The 17752-nt window shown below is 44.2% G+C and overlaps 1 protein-coding gene across 9 annotated transcripts in view; it reads left to right on the top strand.

Moving 5' to 3' along the window:
* The window catches only part of WDR89 (WD repeat domain 89), a 127327-nt gene that overhangs the window by 33968 nt on the left and 75607 nt on the right, over positions 1-17752 (top strand). For 5 of the 9 annotated variants that reach the window (XR_011384836.1, XR_011384834.1, XR_011384835.1 and 2 more), the window contains exon 2: positions 15491-16702. Coding sequence is in view for 6 of the 9 variants with exons in the window: in XM_051826418.2 (XP_051682378.2) it covers positions 15491-16685 (1195 nt within the window). In the remaining 3 variants the exon portion in view is untranslated. Of the gene's footprint in view, positions 1-15490; positions 17476-17752 lie in introns of those variants that run through there. The other 4 variants (XM_051826414.2, XM_051826415.2, XM_051826417.2 and 1 more) reach the window with 1 other exon arrangement.

The raw sequence follows: 17752 nt of genomic DNA on the forward strand, positions 1-17752 counted from the left end.
TAACCCACTGTGCCACCAAATCAGCCTCTGCTTACTGCTTTTTGCCTTTTTTTTTTTTTTTTAACTTAAGTGGCAGAGAGAGAGAGAGAGAGCAAGCTTCCACCTGTCTGTTCACTCCCCAAATGTTTGCAATGGCTGAACTTGGGAGCTGGGAATCCAACCCAGGCCTCCCACATGGGTGGCAGATACCCAACCACTTGAGCCATCACCTGCTTCCTCCTAGGGTGTGCCTTCCCAGGCAGCTAGAATCAGATCCAGAGCTAGGGTTGAACCCAGGCATTCCTGTGTGAGATAGGAGTGTCCCAATTGGGAGCCTAACCACTGGGCCAAACCACCACCCCTGCTTAATTTTTAAAGCTGCTTTTCAGAATTCAAGAAAGAAGAAATAGTAAACACATAGTACCAGTTCAAGAATTGGATTTCTCCACATTGCTTCTAACTGTTCCAAATTAAGGCATCTGGTGACTGGGGAAGTTGGGTTTTGTTCTGTTTGGTTAGCCAGCTGGTTGTTCTGGAAGGGGGAAGGCAGTGCATTGTTCTCATTGAAAGAAGCTGGTGTAAATGGTGACTTCTGGGTGGAAGATTGACTTGGAAAACTGGACATCTCAGGCTGTTAGGAAAAAATAATTGTTTAAAAATGCTTTGGGTGTTATATCTGGAATCTGAGGCATAATCTCACACTGTGTGAGAAGTGTGTGTCATTCCCTCCCCCTTTTCCTTGGTAACAGAGTCCTGCACTTTAAAAAATTGTTCTTTTCCTAAGAATTTTAGTGTATTTGATGCACGGGATGCCATATGTTGCTGCAACCGGTATCTTGAACATTCATGTGAATAAGAATAACATATTCAGACTCACTAAGCAAGGTTAATTTACATTAAATCTCAGTCATTAATGAGTATGAAATTTAAAATTATATTAGTTGTAGCAGATGTCAGTTTAGCATACCGTCTACTAAATATTCAGCCCTTCTTTCCAGTTTAAAACAAATGGTTCTTTGGCGAATTGTTTTAAAGACAATTCTGTGTTAGTTTGAAATATACACATGAATTTCTCTAGCTCCTTGCTATAAAAGTTTCCTGGGAAAGATGCTACTGAAATGAATGCAGTGTGTGCTTTTGAAATTTACTTGTTTATTTGATAGGCAGGGAAATAGAGCAGGAGGGACAAATAGAGGGCTCCTGTCTGCTGGCTCACTCCCCAGAAGCCCCTGACAGCCAGGCCTGGGCAAGGTTCAAAAGCCAGCCGCTCAGTTCAGGTCACCCACGTGGGTGGCACGAACTCAAGTTACTTGAGCCATCACTGCTGCCTCGCAAGATCTGATTAGTGGGACCTGGAGTCAGGAGCCAGAGCTGGGTGTTGGTCCAGGTGTTCTGACGTGGGATACAGGCGTCTTAACCAGTCTTCACCAGGCTGAATGCCCATCCCCAGTGGGTGCTTTTTAGCCGAAGATACTGTTTCCTATTTGGGACATACTGGTGATGCATACTAGCGGTTCCCATTTCACTCTTCAGTTTTCCTGACATGTTAGCAGCCAGAATCCTAAGCTTCCCTTGTGCAGTTTTGTTTCAGATAAGTCGACATGACTGGTAAAGAATAAGTCTTTTCATGTCCAGTATGGAATTTTTGTGAGTGGATTTTTCTGAGTTCCCACTGGCTGTGCCACTGGTGCGTGGCATTAAACGTTTACACCTGCTGCTTCCAGGCACTCTGCTACTATTTCCCCTTCTAAAAAAGTTAACATGTGTGCTTATGTAGAGGTATGAAAGAGCATGACATCCAGTCACTGTAGAGGAGGTATAGTTACAGGAATTGACAGTGGAGCAAGAAGTGAACTCTACTGCTTATTAACTATACTTTTCTCATCAGTGAAACTGACTAAATAGCACTTACAGGAATGTTATAAGGTGACCATCATCATTAAAAATTACAACACGAGGGGCTGGTGCTGTGGCTTAGCAGGTTAAACCGCCGCCTGGGATGCCAGCATCCCATATGGGTGCCTTTTTGTGTCTTGGCTGCTCCACTTCTGATCCTGCTCCCTGCTGATGGCCTGGGAAAGCAGCTGAAGGTGGCCCCAGTGCCTGGGCCCCTGCACCCACGTCATAAACCCGGGAGAAGCTCCCAGCTTCTGGCTTTGACCTGGCCCAGCCCTGGCCATTGCAGCCATTTGGGGAGTGAACCAGCAGATAGAAGACTTCTTCCCCTCTGTCTCTCTCTCTCCTCCTTTGTCTCTCTAACTCTCTGAATTTCAAATATAGTAAAATGAATCTTTAGAAAAAAACTTTATTACTGTAGACTAGTGTGTTATGCATTTTCTCTAAGTAGTATTACATTTAGTCTAACTTGAATTTCATACACAAAGTAAATGACAGAAAAGAGATTGCTAAAACTCAGATATTTAGTACAAGACATTCTAGATCTTGAAAATTGTTTAGTTTTTTTAAAGTCAATAGTCTTTAGAGACTGTAATCACTATACTTGGAATTTTTAGAATTATGTGCTTCAAGAGTGGGTGTTTGGCATGACAGTTAAGATGCTGCTTAGGAACCTGCATCCCATATCAGAGTGCCTGTTTCACATCCCATTTCTACTTCTAAGTGTTTTTTATTTATTATTATTATTATATTTATTTTCTTTATTTGAAAGAGCTCCAGAGGAGAGGCAGAGAGAGAGAGATGAGACCTTCCATTTGCTGATTCACTCCCCAGATGTCCACAACGGCCTGAGCTAGGCTGATCTGAAGCCAGGAGCCAGGAGCTCATTCTGGGTCTTTCACATGGGTACAGGGGCCCAAGTACTTGGGCTGTCTTCAGCTGCTTTCCCAGGCACATTAGCTAGGAGCTAGATCAGAAGTAGGGCAGCCAGGACTCAAATCAGCATCCATATAGGATGCCAGAGCCCCAGGTGACACCTCTACCAGCTACACCACAGTGCCATCCCCCGTTGCTACTTTTGATACAGCTTCTTCCTAATGTGTACCCTAGGAGGCATCAGGTGATGGTTCAGGTTCTTGGTTTCCTGCCTCTCACATGTAGGAGACCTGGACTGGGTTCTGGGCTCCTGTCTTTGGCCTGGCCCAGTCCCAGCTTTTCCTGATTTTTGAGGAGTGAACCAGCAGATGGAAGATTCTTTGTTGGTCTGGTTTTGTCTCTCTGCCTTTAAAATAAATGAAAATTAAAAAAAAAAAATTTAAACTATGTGCTTCAGATATGTTCACAGCTGATTGATATGGTGAAAATTAGGTTTGGGGCCGGCATGGATGGCATGGTGGCAGGGTACGTCACTACCTGCTATGCCAGCATCTCACATGGGTGATGGTTCATGTCCTATCGCACCACTTCATATGCAGCTCCCTGCTAATGCGCCTGGAAAAGCAGTGGAGGATAGTCCAAGTGCTTGGGCGCCTGCACCCTTCGGGAAGACTCAGATGAACATTAACTTGAGACTTTTTTCAGCATAGGGACCTTCCTAGCTGAAAGGAATCTTTTTATGTCTAAAACCTACAGATATCTATCAGGAGTCAAGGGGGAGCCATTTAAAAATATTTATTTATCTATTATTTATTTAAAGGCAAATCAACAGAGAGGGAAAGAGCTTTTTGATTTTTAAAATTTTTGACTAACATGTAAAATGTGTACATTTTTATGGGGTACAGTATTTCCACTCTTATAAAAAGCATTGACAGGTAATTAGCATTTTTGAATACAAGAAGTCTGTGTGGGAGTATATGTAATATTTCTCCTCTTTTCCTTTTTGTGTCTGGAGACTGCCAGTTCTTCATACAGTATATCATACGTTACTGAGAACCAGCTGCCCTACTGAACTGTGAAGCATTAAACTTACTGCTTCTGCTAACTGGGCATGGGCGCTCCTTGTCCAGCCTTCCTCTGTCTGCTCTCCTCTGTCCTGCCCAGCCTCTAGTAATCACAGCTCTGTGCTCAGGTCACATGCCATATTCATTGTTCTGTGCCTGGTTTATTTCACTAACACAGTGACCTCTGGTTCCATCCATTTTACTGCAGCTCACTCTTGCTCTAGGGGCCAGTGTTGTGGCATAGTGGGTAAAGCTGCTGCCTGCAGTGCTGGCATCCCATATGGGTGCTGATTCGAGTCCCGGCTGCTCCACTTCCCATTCAGCTCTCTGCTATGGCCTGGGAAAGCAGTGGAAGATGGCCCAAGTATTTGGGCCCCTGCACCCACATGGGAGACCCGGTGGAAGCTCCTGGCTCCTGGCTTTGCAGCTCTGGTCATTGCAGCCACTTGGGGAGTGAATCAGTAGATGGAAGACCTCTCTTTCTCTGCCTCTGTAACTCTGTCTTTCAAATAAATAAATACTTTTTTTTTTTTTTTAATTTCTTTATTTGGAAGAGTTACAGAGAAAGAAGGAGAGACAGAGAGATCTTCATGTGCTGGTCCTCTCCCCAAATGGCCACAACAGCCAGGGCTGGGCTGGGCTGAAACCAGCAGCCAGGAGTGTCTTCCGAGGCTCCCACGTGGGTAGCAGGGGCCCAAGCACTTGGGCCATCTTCCACTGCTTTCCCAGGCACATTGGCAGGGAGCTGGATCGGATTTGGAGCAGCCGGATCTCAAACCACTGCCCATTTGGGGTGCTGGTGCTGTGGTCCATGACTTTAACCTGCTGCGTCACAGCGCCAGCCCCTCCCAGTTTTTTTTATGACTGAAACTTCTGGCGTGGTACTTACCCAGTGTCACTCAGTTTGGGTTTGTCTGTTGTTTTTTTGTGTGTGTGTGATTAGACTGGGCTGTTGGTGTTTTGGGGAGAATACCACAGAGGTGAAATGTCCATCATCCAGCACATCACACCAGGAAGATGTGATGGTAACATGACCGGTGACTTGGTCAGTGATGTCTCTCTGGTTTCTCTACAGAGAAGTTACTGTCTGTTCTTTCCTTACTCTGTTGTCGGAAGCAGGTAACCTAAGTCCAGACCACACTCAAGGAGAGGAGCACACTCCACCTCCGTGGACAGGGTCTATTTGCAGGTATTATTTGGAATTATTATTTTTCCCCCTATATATATATATATAGGGGGAAAATATATATATTTTTTGCCAGGCAGAGTTAGAGAGTGAGAGAGAGACAGAGAGAGGGTTATAGACAGTGAGAGAGAGACAGAGAGAAAGGTCTTCCTTCCGTTGGTTTACTCCCCTAATGGCTGCTACAGCCGGCTCTGTGCCGATCCAAAGCCAGGAGCCGGGTACTAACTCCCGGTCTCCCATGCGGATGCAGGGACCCAAGCACTTGGGCCATCCTCACTGCCTTCCTGGGCCACAGCAGAGAGCTGGACTGGAAGAGGAGCAACCGGGATTAGTACCCGGTGCCCCAACCGGGGCTAGAACCCGGGGTGCTGACGCCGTAGGCAGAAGATTAGCCAAGGGAGCCACAGTGCAGGCCCCAGTATATATATTTTGAAAGAAAGCAATCTTCTGTTCTCCTGGTTCACTCCCCAAATGCCTGCAACAGCCAGCATTGAAGGCAGGAACCCAGCACTCATTCTAGGCCTCTGTTCAAGTACTTGAGCCCACACCTGCTGCCTCCCAGGTGTGCGTTAGCGGTAAGCTGGAATTGAAAGCAGAGCTGGGATTTGGACCCAGGCTCTCTGTTATGCGATGTGCACATCCAATCCTAAGTCTTAATACTGTCCCCCTGTGCCTGTGCCTGCCCCTTAAAATTCTGCAGGGAAGATTTGTCCCTCTCCTTTATTTACTTACCTATTCATTAAAAAAACAAAAGTTTATTTGAAAGGCAAAGTGAGAGATAAAGGTAGAGAAAGAGAGATCTTTCATCCATTTATTCGTTCCCCAGAAGGCTGCAGCAGCTGGGCTGGGCCAGACTGAAGCCAGGAGCCAGGAACTCCATCTGGGTCTTCCACTTTGGTGTCAGGGGCCCAAGTACCTGGGCCATCTTCCGCCGCCTTCCCAAGTATATTACCAGGAAGCTGGATCAGAAGTGGAGTAGCAGGACTTGAACTGACACACCTATATGGATGGGACGCTAGCATCACAAGTGCAGTTTAACCTGCTGTACCACAGCGTTGGCTCCTCTTTGTCCTCTAGTATGTAGAATGAACGAACAATTTCTCCTCCCAAATTAATTCCTTTAGTTAAGAAATAATAAACAGATTCTTCGGTAAAGAATACAGTCGACCTTTATGGTTACATAAAAGAACAATAACCTGATATTACAATGAACAAAGGTTCACAAGTTTTGTGAACTTTCAAACCCAGCTTTCCCAGTATGCTTGCTTAATAGCTGTGAAAACATGGGAAAGTTAGTGTCTTTGAGCTTCAATTTGTTCAGTAAAATGATCATAATACCTGTTTCTCATTGTTAAATGATAAGGATTTTAAGATGGGCTGTAACGGTTGGACGTTTGGCACAGTGGTTAAATTGCTGCTTGGGACACCGCGTACCATTGCAGAGTGCCTTGTTTGAGTTCCTGCTGCTCTGCGTCCGATTCAGCTGCCTGCTAATGTGAAGTAGGCACCAGCTGATGTCTCAAGTTCTTGGTCCTTGCCACCTCTGAGGAAGACCTGGTTTGAGTTTCAGGCTCCTCTTTAACCTGGCCCAACCCTGGCTGTTGCAGGCATTTGGGGAGAAAATCAGCAGATGGAGGATCTTACTCTGTCTCTGTCTTTCTGACTTTCAAATGAAATGAAAATAAATTTTAAAACTTTTTTTAAGTTAAAAAAAAAAAAAACGTGTTTTAAGTTTTTAGCACATAGCCTACCACTCATTGAATGCGTCATGTTTACTTTCTTCTCTGAGGATTAATTATACTTAAAAAAAAAAAAAAAAAGATTTGTTTTATTTGAAAGAGTGACATAGAGAAAGTGAGAGAGGGGCCAGGCTGAAGCCAGGAGCCCGAAACTCCATCTGGGTCTCCCACGTGAGTGCCAGGGGCCCAAGCACTTGGGCCGTCTCCTGCAGCTTCCCCGGGTGCATTAGCGGGGAGCTGGATGGGAAGTGGTGCTCTGATGTGGGATGCCGATGTTAACCTCCCCACACTTGGGGCCCTTGCTGTATTCTTACTGTCTTAATCATCGCAGCTGGTTCTTTATGGTGCAGTGAGCAATATTACGTTCTAGCTGTGGGGATTAAGATTTTCTGACCCACAGCTGATACATCGTTTCAGAAGAAAATTAGTCATTTATCCAACATATACTTCAAATGTGCTGTTACTCTCCGATATTAAAAATGTAACAGTAAATGGTGCTTATCCTGTCAGGTCTTTGAATTATAATGAACATTCATGCCTGAAAATAGAAATACATCTACTTCTAAGGATACTGCTCATTTTTTATTTCATACAAAAGTAATGTGCTGAAGACTTTCAGTACCATACCTTTTGTAATCAGTAGTTTCTCAATAGGTATAATAAATTTTTTGTACCTGTTTTAAAAAAATCCTACTTCTTCTCCTATGGGATTATTTAAGCTGGGCTCTCCTTGGAATTTCATATTCAGGCTGAGCCAGTTGAGACGTAAGTAATGCTAAGTGGCTGCTCCCTGCAATTACGATGTCCTTTGTATAAAAGGAAGAACATTCTATTGGGTTTATTTTAACAGGAGATAAAATGAAATAAACCTTGATTGGGAAAGAAATAATTTAATTATTACTAAAGTAAAAACTACAAGAGGGGTTCAGACTGAGACGTAGTGATTTTGTTCCAAGCAGTGAACCAGTTAGGACTGATGGTTGATGGGAGATGAGGCAGCGTTTCTCACCCTGCTGTGGTGCTGCAGGCTGGCAGCTGATCGGGAAGTGGAGGTTTGACCTCACTTGTAGTCCCCCCCACCCCCACCCCCGGGTGTGCACGGTGGTGTCTTTCTGAGCGTCTTCCAGCAAGTGCACCGCATTCAGACAGGAGACTTCTGTGTCCCTTTACGTTGTGGCCCAGGGCCAGGGCACTGCTGGGGTTCAGCTGACTGTCCACGTGAACCAGGTGGCTGGCTTTCTGATGGTAATGATTGTTACGAAGGTAGTGAAGGTAGACACACCTGTGGATATTGGTTATGGTTGCCTGCTCCATCCTCTGACTCAAGGGCAAGCAGTTTATTTTTAATGAAGAAAAATTCTTTTTAGCCAAGCAGACAGTCTCGGTTTTAGACTGTGCTAACCTTTCTCTTAATCTGATCTCTCCTTCACATCTCACTTCAGTGACAGGAAGGCTAAGGGCTCGGGGCTTCACCTGTATGTGACTGGAAAGGCAGTTTCCTTCCTCTGAGCCTTCCTGGTTTTTTGTTTGTTTGTTTTTAAAGATTTATTTTATTTATTTGAAAGGCAGAGTTAGAGAGAGAAAGAGAGATCTTCCACCTGTTGGCTCACTCCCCAGATGACTGCAATGGCCAGCGCTGAGCCAGGCCAAAACCATGAACTTTATCTGGGTCTCGCACATGGGTGCAGGGGCCCAAGGACTGGGGACCATCTTCTTTCCCAGGCACCTCAGCAGGGAGCTGCATCGGAAGTGGAGCAGCCACTCCAACGCCCATTTGGAGTGGTGGCATTGCAGTTGGTGGCTTGACCTGTTGTGCCACAATGTCAGCCCCTAACTAATCATTCTTTTATGCATTTAACAGAAACTGAAAAAAAATGTTTAATCTTATTTTTCTCTTCATATGTTTTTGTTAGGTTGAACCATATGAAATTATCAATATAATTTTAATCTATGGAAGTAGGTTTAACATAATACTTCTAAGGAGCCTGTAGCCCAAATGGGGGAATTGGAGATTTGAATGGATGAGTAGCCTGTGTGTGAGAGGGTTTCTGCCTTGGGTAGCCAGGTACCATTGACTAAAGTGGAGAAAATCGGGAAGTATAAGTTTTTGTTTGTTTGTTTGTTTGTTTGTTTTTTTACAGGCAGAGTTAAGACAGTGAGAGAGAGAGAGACAGAGAGAAAGGTCTTCCTTCCGTTGGTTCACTCCCCAAATGGCCGCTACGGCCGGCACGCTGCGCTGATCCGAAGCTAAGAGCCAGGTGCTTCCTCCTGGTCTCCCAGGCGGGTGCAGGGCCCAAGCACTTGGGCCATCCTCCACTGCACTCCCGGGGCAGAGCAGAGAGCTGGACTGGAGGAGGAGCAACCGGGACAGAACCAGCGCCCCAACCGGGACTAGAACCCGGGGCGCTGGCACCTCAGGCGGAGGATTAGCCTAGTGAGCCGTGGTGCCAGCCTTTGTTTTTGTTTTTTAAGGGGAAGGTTCTGGGGAGAGGGGGACATAAAATGATCAGTTTTATTTTGGATAGAGGAGAGTGGCCAGCAGACAGGTGGAACTGTGAATTTGTAGACACAGAGATGGGATCATTGACTGATGGATGTCACTTGAGAACATGAACATGATTGAGGTCAGCTGTAAGAGTGTGGTGGGAGGGAAGGAGAGACCCTGGGTGGGCATTAGGCACAGCCGTTTAGCCACCACCTGGGACACCTGCAGCCACAACAGGAGTACTTGGGTTTGAGTTCAGCTCCACTCTGTTTTCCAGCTTCCTGCTGATGCACACCCTGGGAGGCAGCAGGTGATGGCTGAAGAAGCTGAGTCCCTGCCACTGGCATGGGCGGTCTGGATTGAGTTCCTGGGTCCTGACTTCAGCCTAACCTGGCCCAGTCCCCACTATTTTGGGCATTTATGGAGTAAACAAATAGAAAAGAGATGTCTGTCTCTCTGTGTTTGAAATGGAATAAAATTTTGCTCAGCCCTAAATGTTGCAGGCATGTCGCTCCCCCTCTTCGTGGAGGAACGACACAGAACCCTGCGCTGTTCTCTTGTCTGCTCGGCCCTCCCCGGGTTTGCTGCTGGTTCTTCCCGGGTTGGCTACTGTCCCTTCCACCTCCGTGGAAGGGCGGGCCCCCCTGCCACTTTCCCCACTTCCGCGGGGGAGCGGCACACCGCCGGCCGGCTCTCTCAGGGGCTGCTCAGGTGTTCCTTCAGATAGATGTTCCTGGTGCATGTTGTCTCTCTCCTCCTTTATAGTCCTCTTCCACCAATCCCAACTCTGCTACCCACACGCCGAGTACGCTGCTCTCCTGCAATCAGGAGCAGGTCCTGCTGTTTATTGGTTGAACTGGAGGCAGCTGTGTAGAAGCTGTTTCCTCCTCTCCCAGCACCATATTGTGGGAGAGCAGATGCATAGAATAAGTCTTAATTCGAGTAACAGTCTAGTCTGAGTTGCTCCCCACACAGGCATTTGGAAAATGAATCAGCAAATGAGAGATCTCAATCTCTGTCTTTTGGCCTTTCAAATAATTAATAGATAAGTAGAATTTGAAGACTATAAAATGAATCGATAGAAGGCTATATTTCAAGCAGGACTCACTTGCATAATAATGTATGAAAACACAGGTTGAGGATTTTCATAGTTCCTCTTAAGAAATTAAGCTGTCTTACTATTTGTGGACAAATATAAATTCTGTGGTTTGAAAGGATTGTGAGATACACCTAATTTATCTCTGATATCTCTCTTCCTCCTTTTTCTTCTTTTTGAAGTGTTCCTATGTTGGTTTTGTTTTTTGAAGGACATTGCATATAAACAGAGTGCCATGTGGCCAGCCTTTGGTTGTGGTAGTCACTTAGTTCTGAAGTGTTAGTTTGCTATAAGGATCCATCTGGGACACACTCCGCCTGCCTCCCCACCCAGGCCCCAGAACTGAAGCTTTGCAGGAGAGTGTTCCGCTGGGAGCTGGGAGCCAGGCTGTCCAGCCAGCACACAGGGAAGAGGGCAGTGCTGCTCTCCTGCTTGGGCGCAGCAGTCCTGTAAGTCACTGGTGGCTTAAAAGCCACATCAGGCTTTTGAGGTTTGGCATCAGTCAGACCTCTCGTATGCAGAGATCAGTATGGAGTAGTAGTGAAGACTTGTTTCTTTTGTGGTTATTCAAAATGTTTATTTTCAGCTGCTTTAAAGGCAGAGAGAAGAGAGAGAATCTTCCATCCACTGGTTCACTCCCCAGATGCCAACAACAGCCATGCTGGGCCAGTTCAAAGTCAGAAGCCAGGAGCTGCATACAGGTCTCCCATGTCAGTAGCAGGGACCCATGCACCTGAACCATCATCTGCTGCCTCTCAGGATGCATTATTATCTCTCTCTCTTTTTTTTTTAAAAAAAAGATTGATTTATTTATTTGAAAGTCAGAGTTACACACAGAGAGAGAAAGAGAGGCAGAGAGAGAGAGAAAGGTCTTCCATCTGCTAGTTCACTTCCCAATTGGCCACAACGGCAGGAGCTGCGCTGATCCGAAGCCAGGAGCTTCCTCCAGCCAGGTCTCCCACGTGGGTGCAGGGGCCCAAGGACTTGGGCCATCTTCTGCTTTCCCAGGCCATGGCAGAGAGCTGGATGGCAAGTGGAGCAGCCGGGACTTGAACTGGCGCCCATATGGGATGCCGGCGCTGCAGGCAGCAGCTTTACCTGCTGTGCCACAGTGGCGGAGCTGCATTATTATCTCGGAATGCAATCCGGAATCTGGACTGGAAGCAGAAGTGCTAGGAATTGAACCAGTCACTGGGCCTCCGAGGTTGTGGCTTAGCCTGCCACCAGTGTCTGCCCCTAGACCTGTTTCTTTTATAGTGGCATGTGCATACTTGACCTAGTGCAGGAGAACAGGCAGTTGTTTCATCTGGGATTTGAGAGGTGTCTTCCTTCCAGTATAGGCAGCACATTTTAAGCTAAATACACATTTTAGGATATATTTGAATAGCTTGTGGCAAAAGATTATTTTAAATGTTTTCTTCACAAATACATTTGTTTCACTATTTCCTTCGTGTGCTTTAAGATACTGTTAGAGAGAGGGCCTTTATTAATGTCCATGGCAGAAGGCCCTGCAGACACACAGACACGCGCCATGTCCTTCTGGGTCTGTTTTGTTTTCTCCTACAGCCGTTCAGCTTTTGATATGAAAGTCGAGTCAATTATGTATTCATTTATTCAACAGCCATTTATTAATAACAAGAAAGAGGTAATAAGTTTAACGGAATAGGGATTTCCAAAAATTGCACGGAGTGAAAAGAACAAATTGCAAAATGATACATATCAATGTGATGACATTTTATAAATGCTTAATCTCACAGGAGTAAAGTTTTGGTTGTAATGTTTACTTCTTTAAATTAAAAAACTGAAGCAAATGTGGTAAAATGTTAGCATCTGTCAAATCTGGGTGGTACATATTTGGGTGTCTGCATACAGTCTTCCACACCTCTTTGTACATTTAAAGTGTTTCATAGTTAAATATTTTTAATTTTTGGAAGTACCACTTTTAGACTTATTCGGTTCTTTCAGAGGGATTTTCTGTGTAGGGCTTACAGGTTAATGCAGTGATATCAAAAGGAAATAGAAACTGGCTTGCAGTGTTACTCAGTGACCAAGTTGGGAAAATTTGAACATCAAAAAGAACAAAGTGGCCGGCGCCGTGGCTCAATAGGCTAATCCTCCGCCTTGCGGCGCCAGCACACCAGATTCTAGTCCCGGTCGGGGCGCCGGATTCTGTCCCAGTTGCCCCTCTTCCAGGCCAGCTCTCTGCTATGGCCCGGGAGTGCAGTGGAGGATGGCCCAAGTGCTTGGGTCCTGCACCCCATGGGAGACCAGGAGAAGCACCTGGCTCCTGGCTTCGAATCAGCGCAGTGGGCAGCGCACCGGCCGCGGCGGCCATTGGAGGGTGAACCAACGGCAAAAGGAAGACCTTTCTCTCTGTCTCTCTCTCTCTCTCTGTCCACTCTGCCTGTCAAAAAAAAAAAAAAAAAAAAAAAAAAAAAAAAAAAGTGATGGATTATAACACAGTTTTTTTTAAAATACTTTATTGTTTTTTTGAAATAACATTTTAAACTTATGTTACAGTCAAAGGCTTGTTGGCTCCATTAAATAAAGAGTTCAACAAACAAAAAGTATAAAGAACATTAGTCCGGCAGGGAAATAGGCACCATAACACTACTTTTTTTTTAATTTTTAAAGATTTGTGTTTTTGAGAGTTGAGTTACAGACAGTGAGAGTGAGAGACACAGAGAAAGGTCTTCATCAGCTGGTTCATTCCCCAAATGGCTTCAATGGCCAGAGCTGAGCTGATCCGAAGCCAGAGGCCAGGAGCCAGGAGCCAGGAGCCAGGAACCTCTTCTAGGTCTCCCACGCTGGTACAGGGGCCCAAGCATTTGATTCATCTTCTACTGGTTTTCCAGATTATATCAGAGAGCTGGATTGCAAGAGGAGCAGCCAAGATTAGAACTGGTGCCCGTATGGGACGCTGACGCCGCAGGTGGAGGTTTAACCTGCTGTGCCACAGAAATGGCCCCCATTACACAGTTTTTAAAAATCTTGATTCCTTAATGATATCCAAAGAAAGAAAAGACTTTTTTTTAAATACAAGAATAGAGTGTGGCTAAATAGACATTTCTTAAAAGAAGAAATAAATTTAAAGAAAATTTTTAAAAGGAAACTTCTGATTTCTAAAAAAAGAATATGTTCAAAATCACTAATCATCTGGGAAAAGCAAATCAAAACCCAGATGAAATATCATTTCACTGCAGTTAGAATGGTTACTATCAAAAAGCCAAAACATGGGGCCAGCACTGTGGCATAGTGGGTAAAGCTGCCGCCTGCAGTGCTGGCATCCCATATGGGTGCTGGTTCGAGTCCCCGCTGCTCCACTTCCAATCCAGCTCTCTGCTGTGGCCTGGAAAAGCAGTAGAAGATGGCCCAAGTCCTTGGGCTCCTGCACCCACGTGGGAGACCCAGAAGAAGCTCCTGGCTCCTGGCTTCAGATCATTCCAGCTCTGAACATTGCAGCCATTTGGGGAGTGAACCAGCGGATGGAAGACTTCCTCTCTCTCTCTCTCTCTCTCTTCTCTGCCTTTCAAATAAATAAATAAATCTTTAAAAAAAGAAAACGTGATTTCACTGGTGAAAAGCACAATAGAAAAACTTGTGATGATGTCACTAGGGACGCGTATTTCCCTGGCATTGAATCCACCATGAAGACGCAGTCCCTGAAGCCAGAATACCTAGGTTCAAGTCCCAGCTCGACCATCTGCAAGCAGCTCCTGCCTTAGAAGCACATCTCCAGGATTCTGTACTGAAAACCTTCATGTTTTCAGTTTCCTGTTGTCTTAGTAACAAATTGCCACCAGTTTAGTAGCTTGAAACTGCAGGCGTTTGTTATCTTACAGTTATGGAGGTCAGAACGTCCAATATGACCGTCCAATATGGGCTCAGTTTAAGGTATCCCCAGGGCTGCTTGGCCATTTGGAGGCTCTGAAGGGGGTTGCCTTTCCTTTCCCAGTTTCTGAAGGCCACCTGGATTTCTTGGTTTATGACTCTCATCTTGAAAATTAGCAGCACTGTGGCTCCCTGTGCCTACCTTTCACAGTAACATCTCCCTCTGTCCCTCTTCTGCCTCCCTCTTCTACTTTTAAAAACATTTGTGATTACAGTGGACCTACCCAGATAATCTGGAGGATAATCCCCCTATTTTAAGGTCAGCCTTAAATAAGGCTGATTAGCAACCTTAATTCCATCTGCAACCTCAATTCCCCCTTGCCACGTGACTTGCCATATTCACAGGTTCCAGGGATTAAGGCATGGGCATCTTTGGGGAAGTATTTTTTGGCCTACACATCCATGATTAAATTCTAAAGCTGTATAAGGCAGCTGGGGCCCAGATCTGGGAGGCGATTCTGAGTCCTTGTCAGTGCCTGTGGTTAGTACCAGGGCCTGGGTTTGAGCTAAAAGGAAGCACTAAATGGTATATGTACAAAGGTACCTCAGGAAGTACATGGAAAATGGAATTAAAGGGTAGATTTCTTGTGGTGCAAAAAAATTGTTAAATCCATGCATACAGGGTCCAGTGGGGAGAAGAAAACTGCATGGATTTCAAAACTTTTTGCAGAAAAATAAATTTATCTTTTAGTTACATTTTCTATAAACTTTTAAAGGTACTCATATATGTTATCTAATTCTCGTACTAGCATAGAATATATATGGTAAATTCAACATTAAAAAGTGGCTGAATTAGAAGACAAGTGAATTTTAGTTACAGCGTGGTAGGGAAATTACTAAAATACTAAGTTTTATTTCTGTTCTTTTGTGCTAGCCCTCAAAGGAAATTAAGTTTATTTTTTAGTTTACTTGTAAGGCAGGGCGGCACAGAGAAAGAGATGTTCCATTCACTGGTTTCATTCCCTAAAGGGCTGCGACAGGCAGCCAGACAAGCTGGGAGTCCTGAACTTCCTCCAGGCCTCTCACCTGGCTGGCGGTAACCAGCTACTTGAGCCATCACCTGCTGCCTCCCCAGGACCGCGTTAATAGGAGGCTGTATCAAAAGCAGAGTAGCCTGGACTTGAACCAGGGTCTCTGATATATGAGTAGGGGCTGTCCCAGGTGGTGGCTTAACCCGCTACGCCACCATACCCACCCCCAAAGAAAGTAAATCATGATTGAATTGCAGTTTTGGTGAAGGAGGCATAAGTTTAATTAAAATGTTTGTATTTTTATTAGAGTTTTGTTGCCCTGGGATGCTCCTGCTGATATGGAGAAGATTGAGGAGCATCTTGCCAATCTACGCATTGTTAAACGTTCCTCAGAAACTGAAGAGCCCACCTACCTGCTTGGCGTGGACACGTCGAAGACCGTCCATGCAGAAGAGGGAAGCTTGGTTGCTGTTTTGTGTTCCAGTGGATCAATCAGAATATATGACAAAGAAAGGTTAAATGTTCTACGAGAATTTAGTGGCTATCCCGGACTTCTTAATGGAGTCAAATTTGCAAATTCCTGTAATAGTGTGTATTCATCATGTACTGATGGCACTGTAAAGTGTTGGGATGCTCGCCTAGCCAGTGAGAAACCAGTTCAACTGTTCAAGGGTTACCCTTCCAATGTTTTCATCAGTTTTGACGTCAGCTGCGATGATCATGTCATTTGTGCTGGCACAGAGAAAGTCGATGATGATGCTTTGTTGGTCTTTTGGGATGCGAGGATTAATCCTCAAGACTTGTCTACCACTAAAGACCCACTGGGTGCATATTCAGAGACACACAGTGACGACATCACTCAGGTCTGCTTCCACCCCAGCAACCCCCACCTAGTAGTCTCAGGTTCGACTGATGGCCTGGTAAATGTATTTGATATCAGCGTTGATAATGAAGAGGATGCCCTGGTCGCAACCTGCAACTCAGTTTCATCAGTAAGCTCTATTGGTTGGTCGGGGAGAGACTACAAACAGATTTACTGCATGACACACGATGAAGGGTTTTGCTGGTGGGACCTTAATCATTTGGAGACTGATGAACCCATTACACGTTTGAGCATCCAGGATGTCAGAGAGAACATTGACATCAAAGAAGGTAGCTTGGACTACTTGATTGGTGGCTTCTATCATGAAAAGATGGACAGATTGTTTGTTGTCGGAGGAACGAACACAGGCAGGATTCACTTGATGAGCTGCACCACGTCAGGACTGACGCATGTGTCCACTCTACAGGGAGGGCATGCGGCCACAGTCCGATCTTTTTGCTGGAGTGTGCATGATGACTCCTTGCTGACTGGGGGAGAAGATGCACAGTTGTTACTCTGGAAACCTGCAGCTGTAGAGAAGACCCTTGCGAAGAAAGACAGCCTGAAAATCGCGTCTTCTGTGCACCAGCGAGTGCGCGTTCACAGTAGCGATTCTTACAAGAGAAGGAAAAAGCAGTGACATTGAGAGTTCACGTGGTAGGTCTCGTAGTGTCAAGTAATTCTTTTGGCTTACTTCCTCTAGAAGACCTGTTAAGGCTTATCTGTAAAAATAAGCCAGTTACCAAACAGTCCTGGACACATGTTAAGAATGGTTTAATTCAGGTGTTCACCTATTCTAAAAATATTTTAAAGCCACCAGTTGAGTAAAAAAAATCAGGTTAAATGAAATGACATTCTTCATTTTTAAAACCATCAATTGAGTTAGTAAATGTTAAAAAAGACATAACTCCGACGAGGATATTTCAGAAGCAGGTAGCTAGTGAAAATAAAACAGATAGTTTGGGCATTTTTTAAGCTCATTTTTTTACATTTTAAATTACTGTCATTGCTTATAAAACCAAATGTTAATTTGAACAACTTCTAATTGCTTAATACATGTAATATATTATGTTGGAGTATTTAAATGTAAATATTCTAATGAATTTAAATAGCCTTAATCTTTTAAAGAAAATGGTAGACATCTAAAATGAGAAAAATATAGTTGATAAAATGTTTTCATCTTTACTTTGATCAGTAAGTGTTTTGCTGATGAAAAGGAAATTATCTTATAAAATTCATTTTGAGACAAAAAATAAAAGGCAATAATAAATATACTAGCAAAAGATTATTTTTGTTACAAAATATTCTTTTAATAATTTGTGATAAAATTTTCTTCCATAATTTTAAACTTGAACTTGTTTATTGCTGATTTTTTCATCCTTCAAAAAATATCTGTAAAGAATCTTAATAAAAGAGTTGATCTCTTTAAAGTTTGATATCTTTTCTTACTGTTGAAGATAAAAAAATATTTTTGTAGATATTAGAAATATTGTTGTAACACCATAAATGTTTCTTTAGAATCTCTTACATTTTTCTTTAAATGTTAAGCAATGAATTATCCTTGAGACTGATCTAGAGGGAAAAATTTATTTTTCTGCTTGACATTTAGACTATGGCAAAGCTTAACTCAGATGGTATAGTAGGTAACTCACTCTTTAACATATTCAAAATACATAATTCCTCTTTGAAGAAATTCAACTATTTTTG

Source organism: Oryctolagus cuniculus, chromosome 20, assembly GCF_964237555.1.
Source record: "Oryctolagus cuniculus chromosome 20, mOryCun1.1, whole genome shotgun sequence".
NCBI classification, from domain to species: Eukaryota; Metazoa; Chordata; class Mammalia; order Lagomorpha; family Leporidae; genus Oryctolagus; species Oryctolagus cuniculus.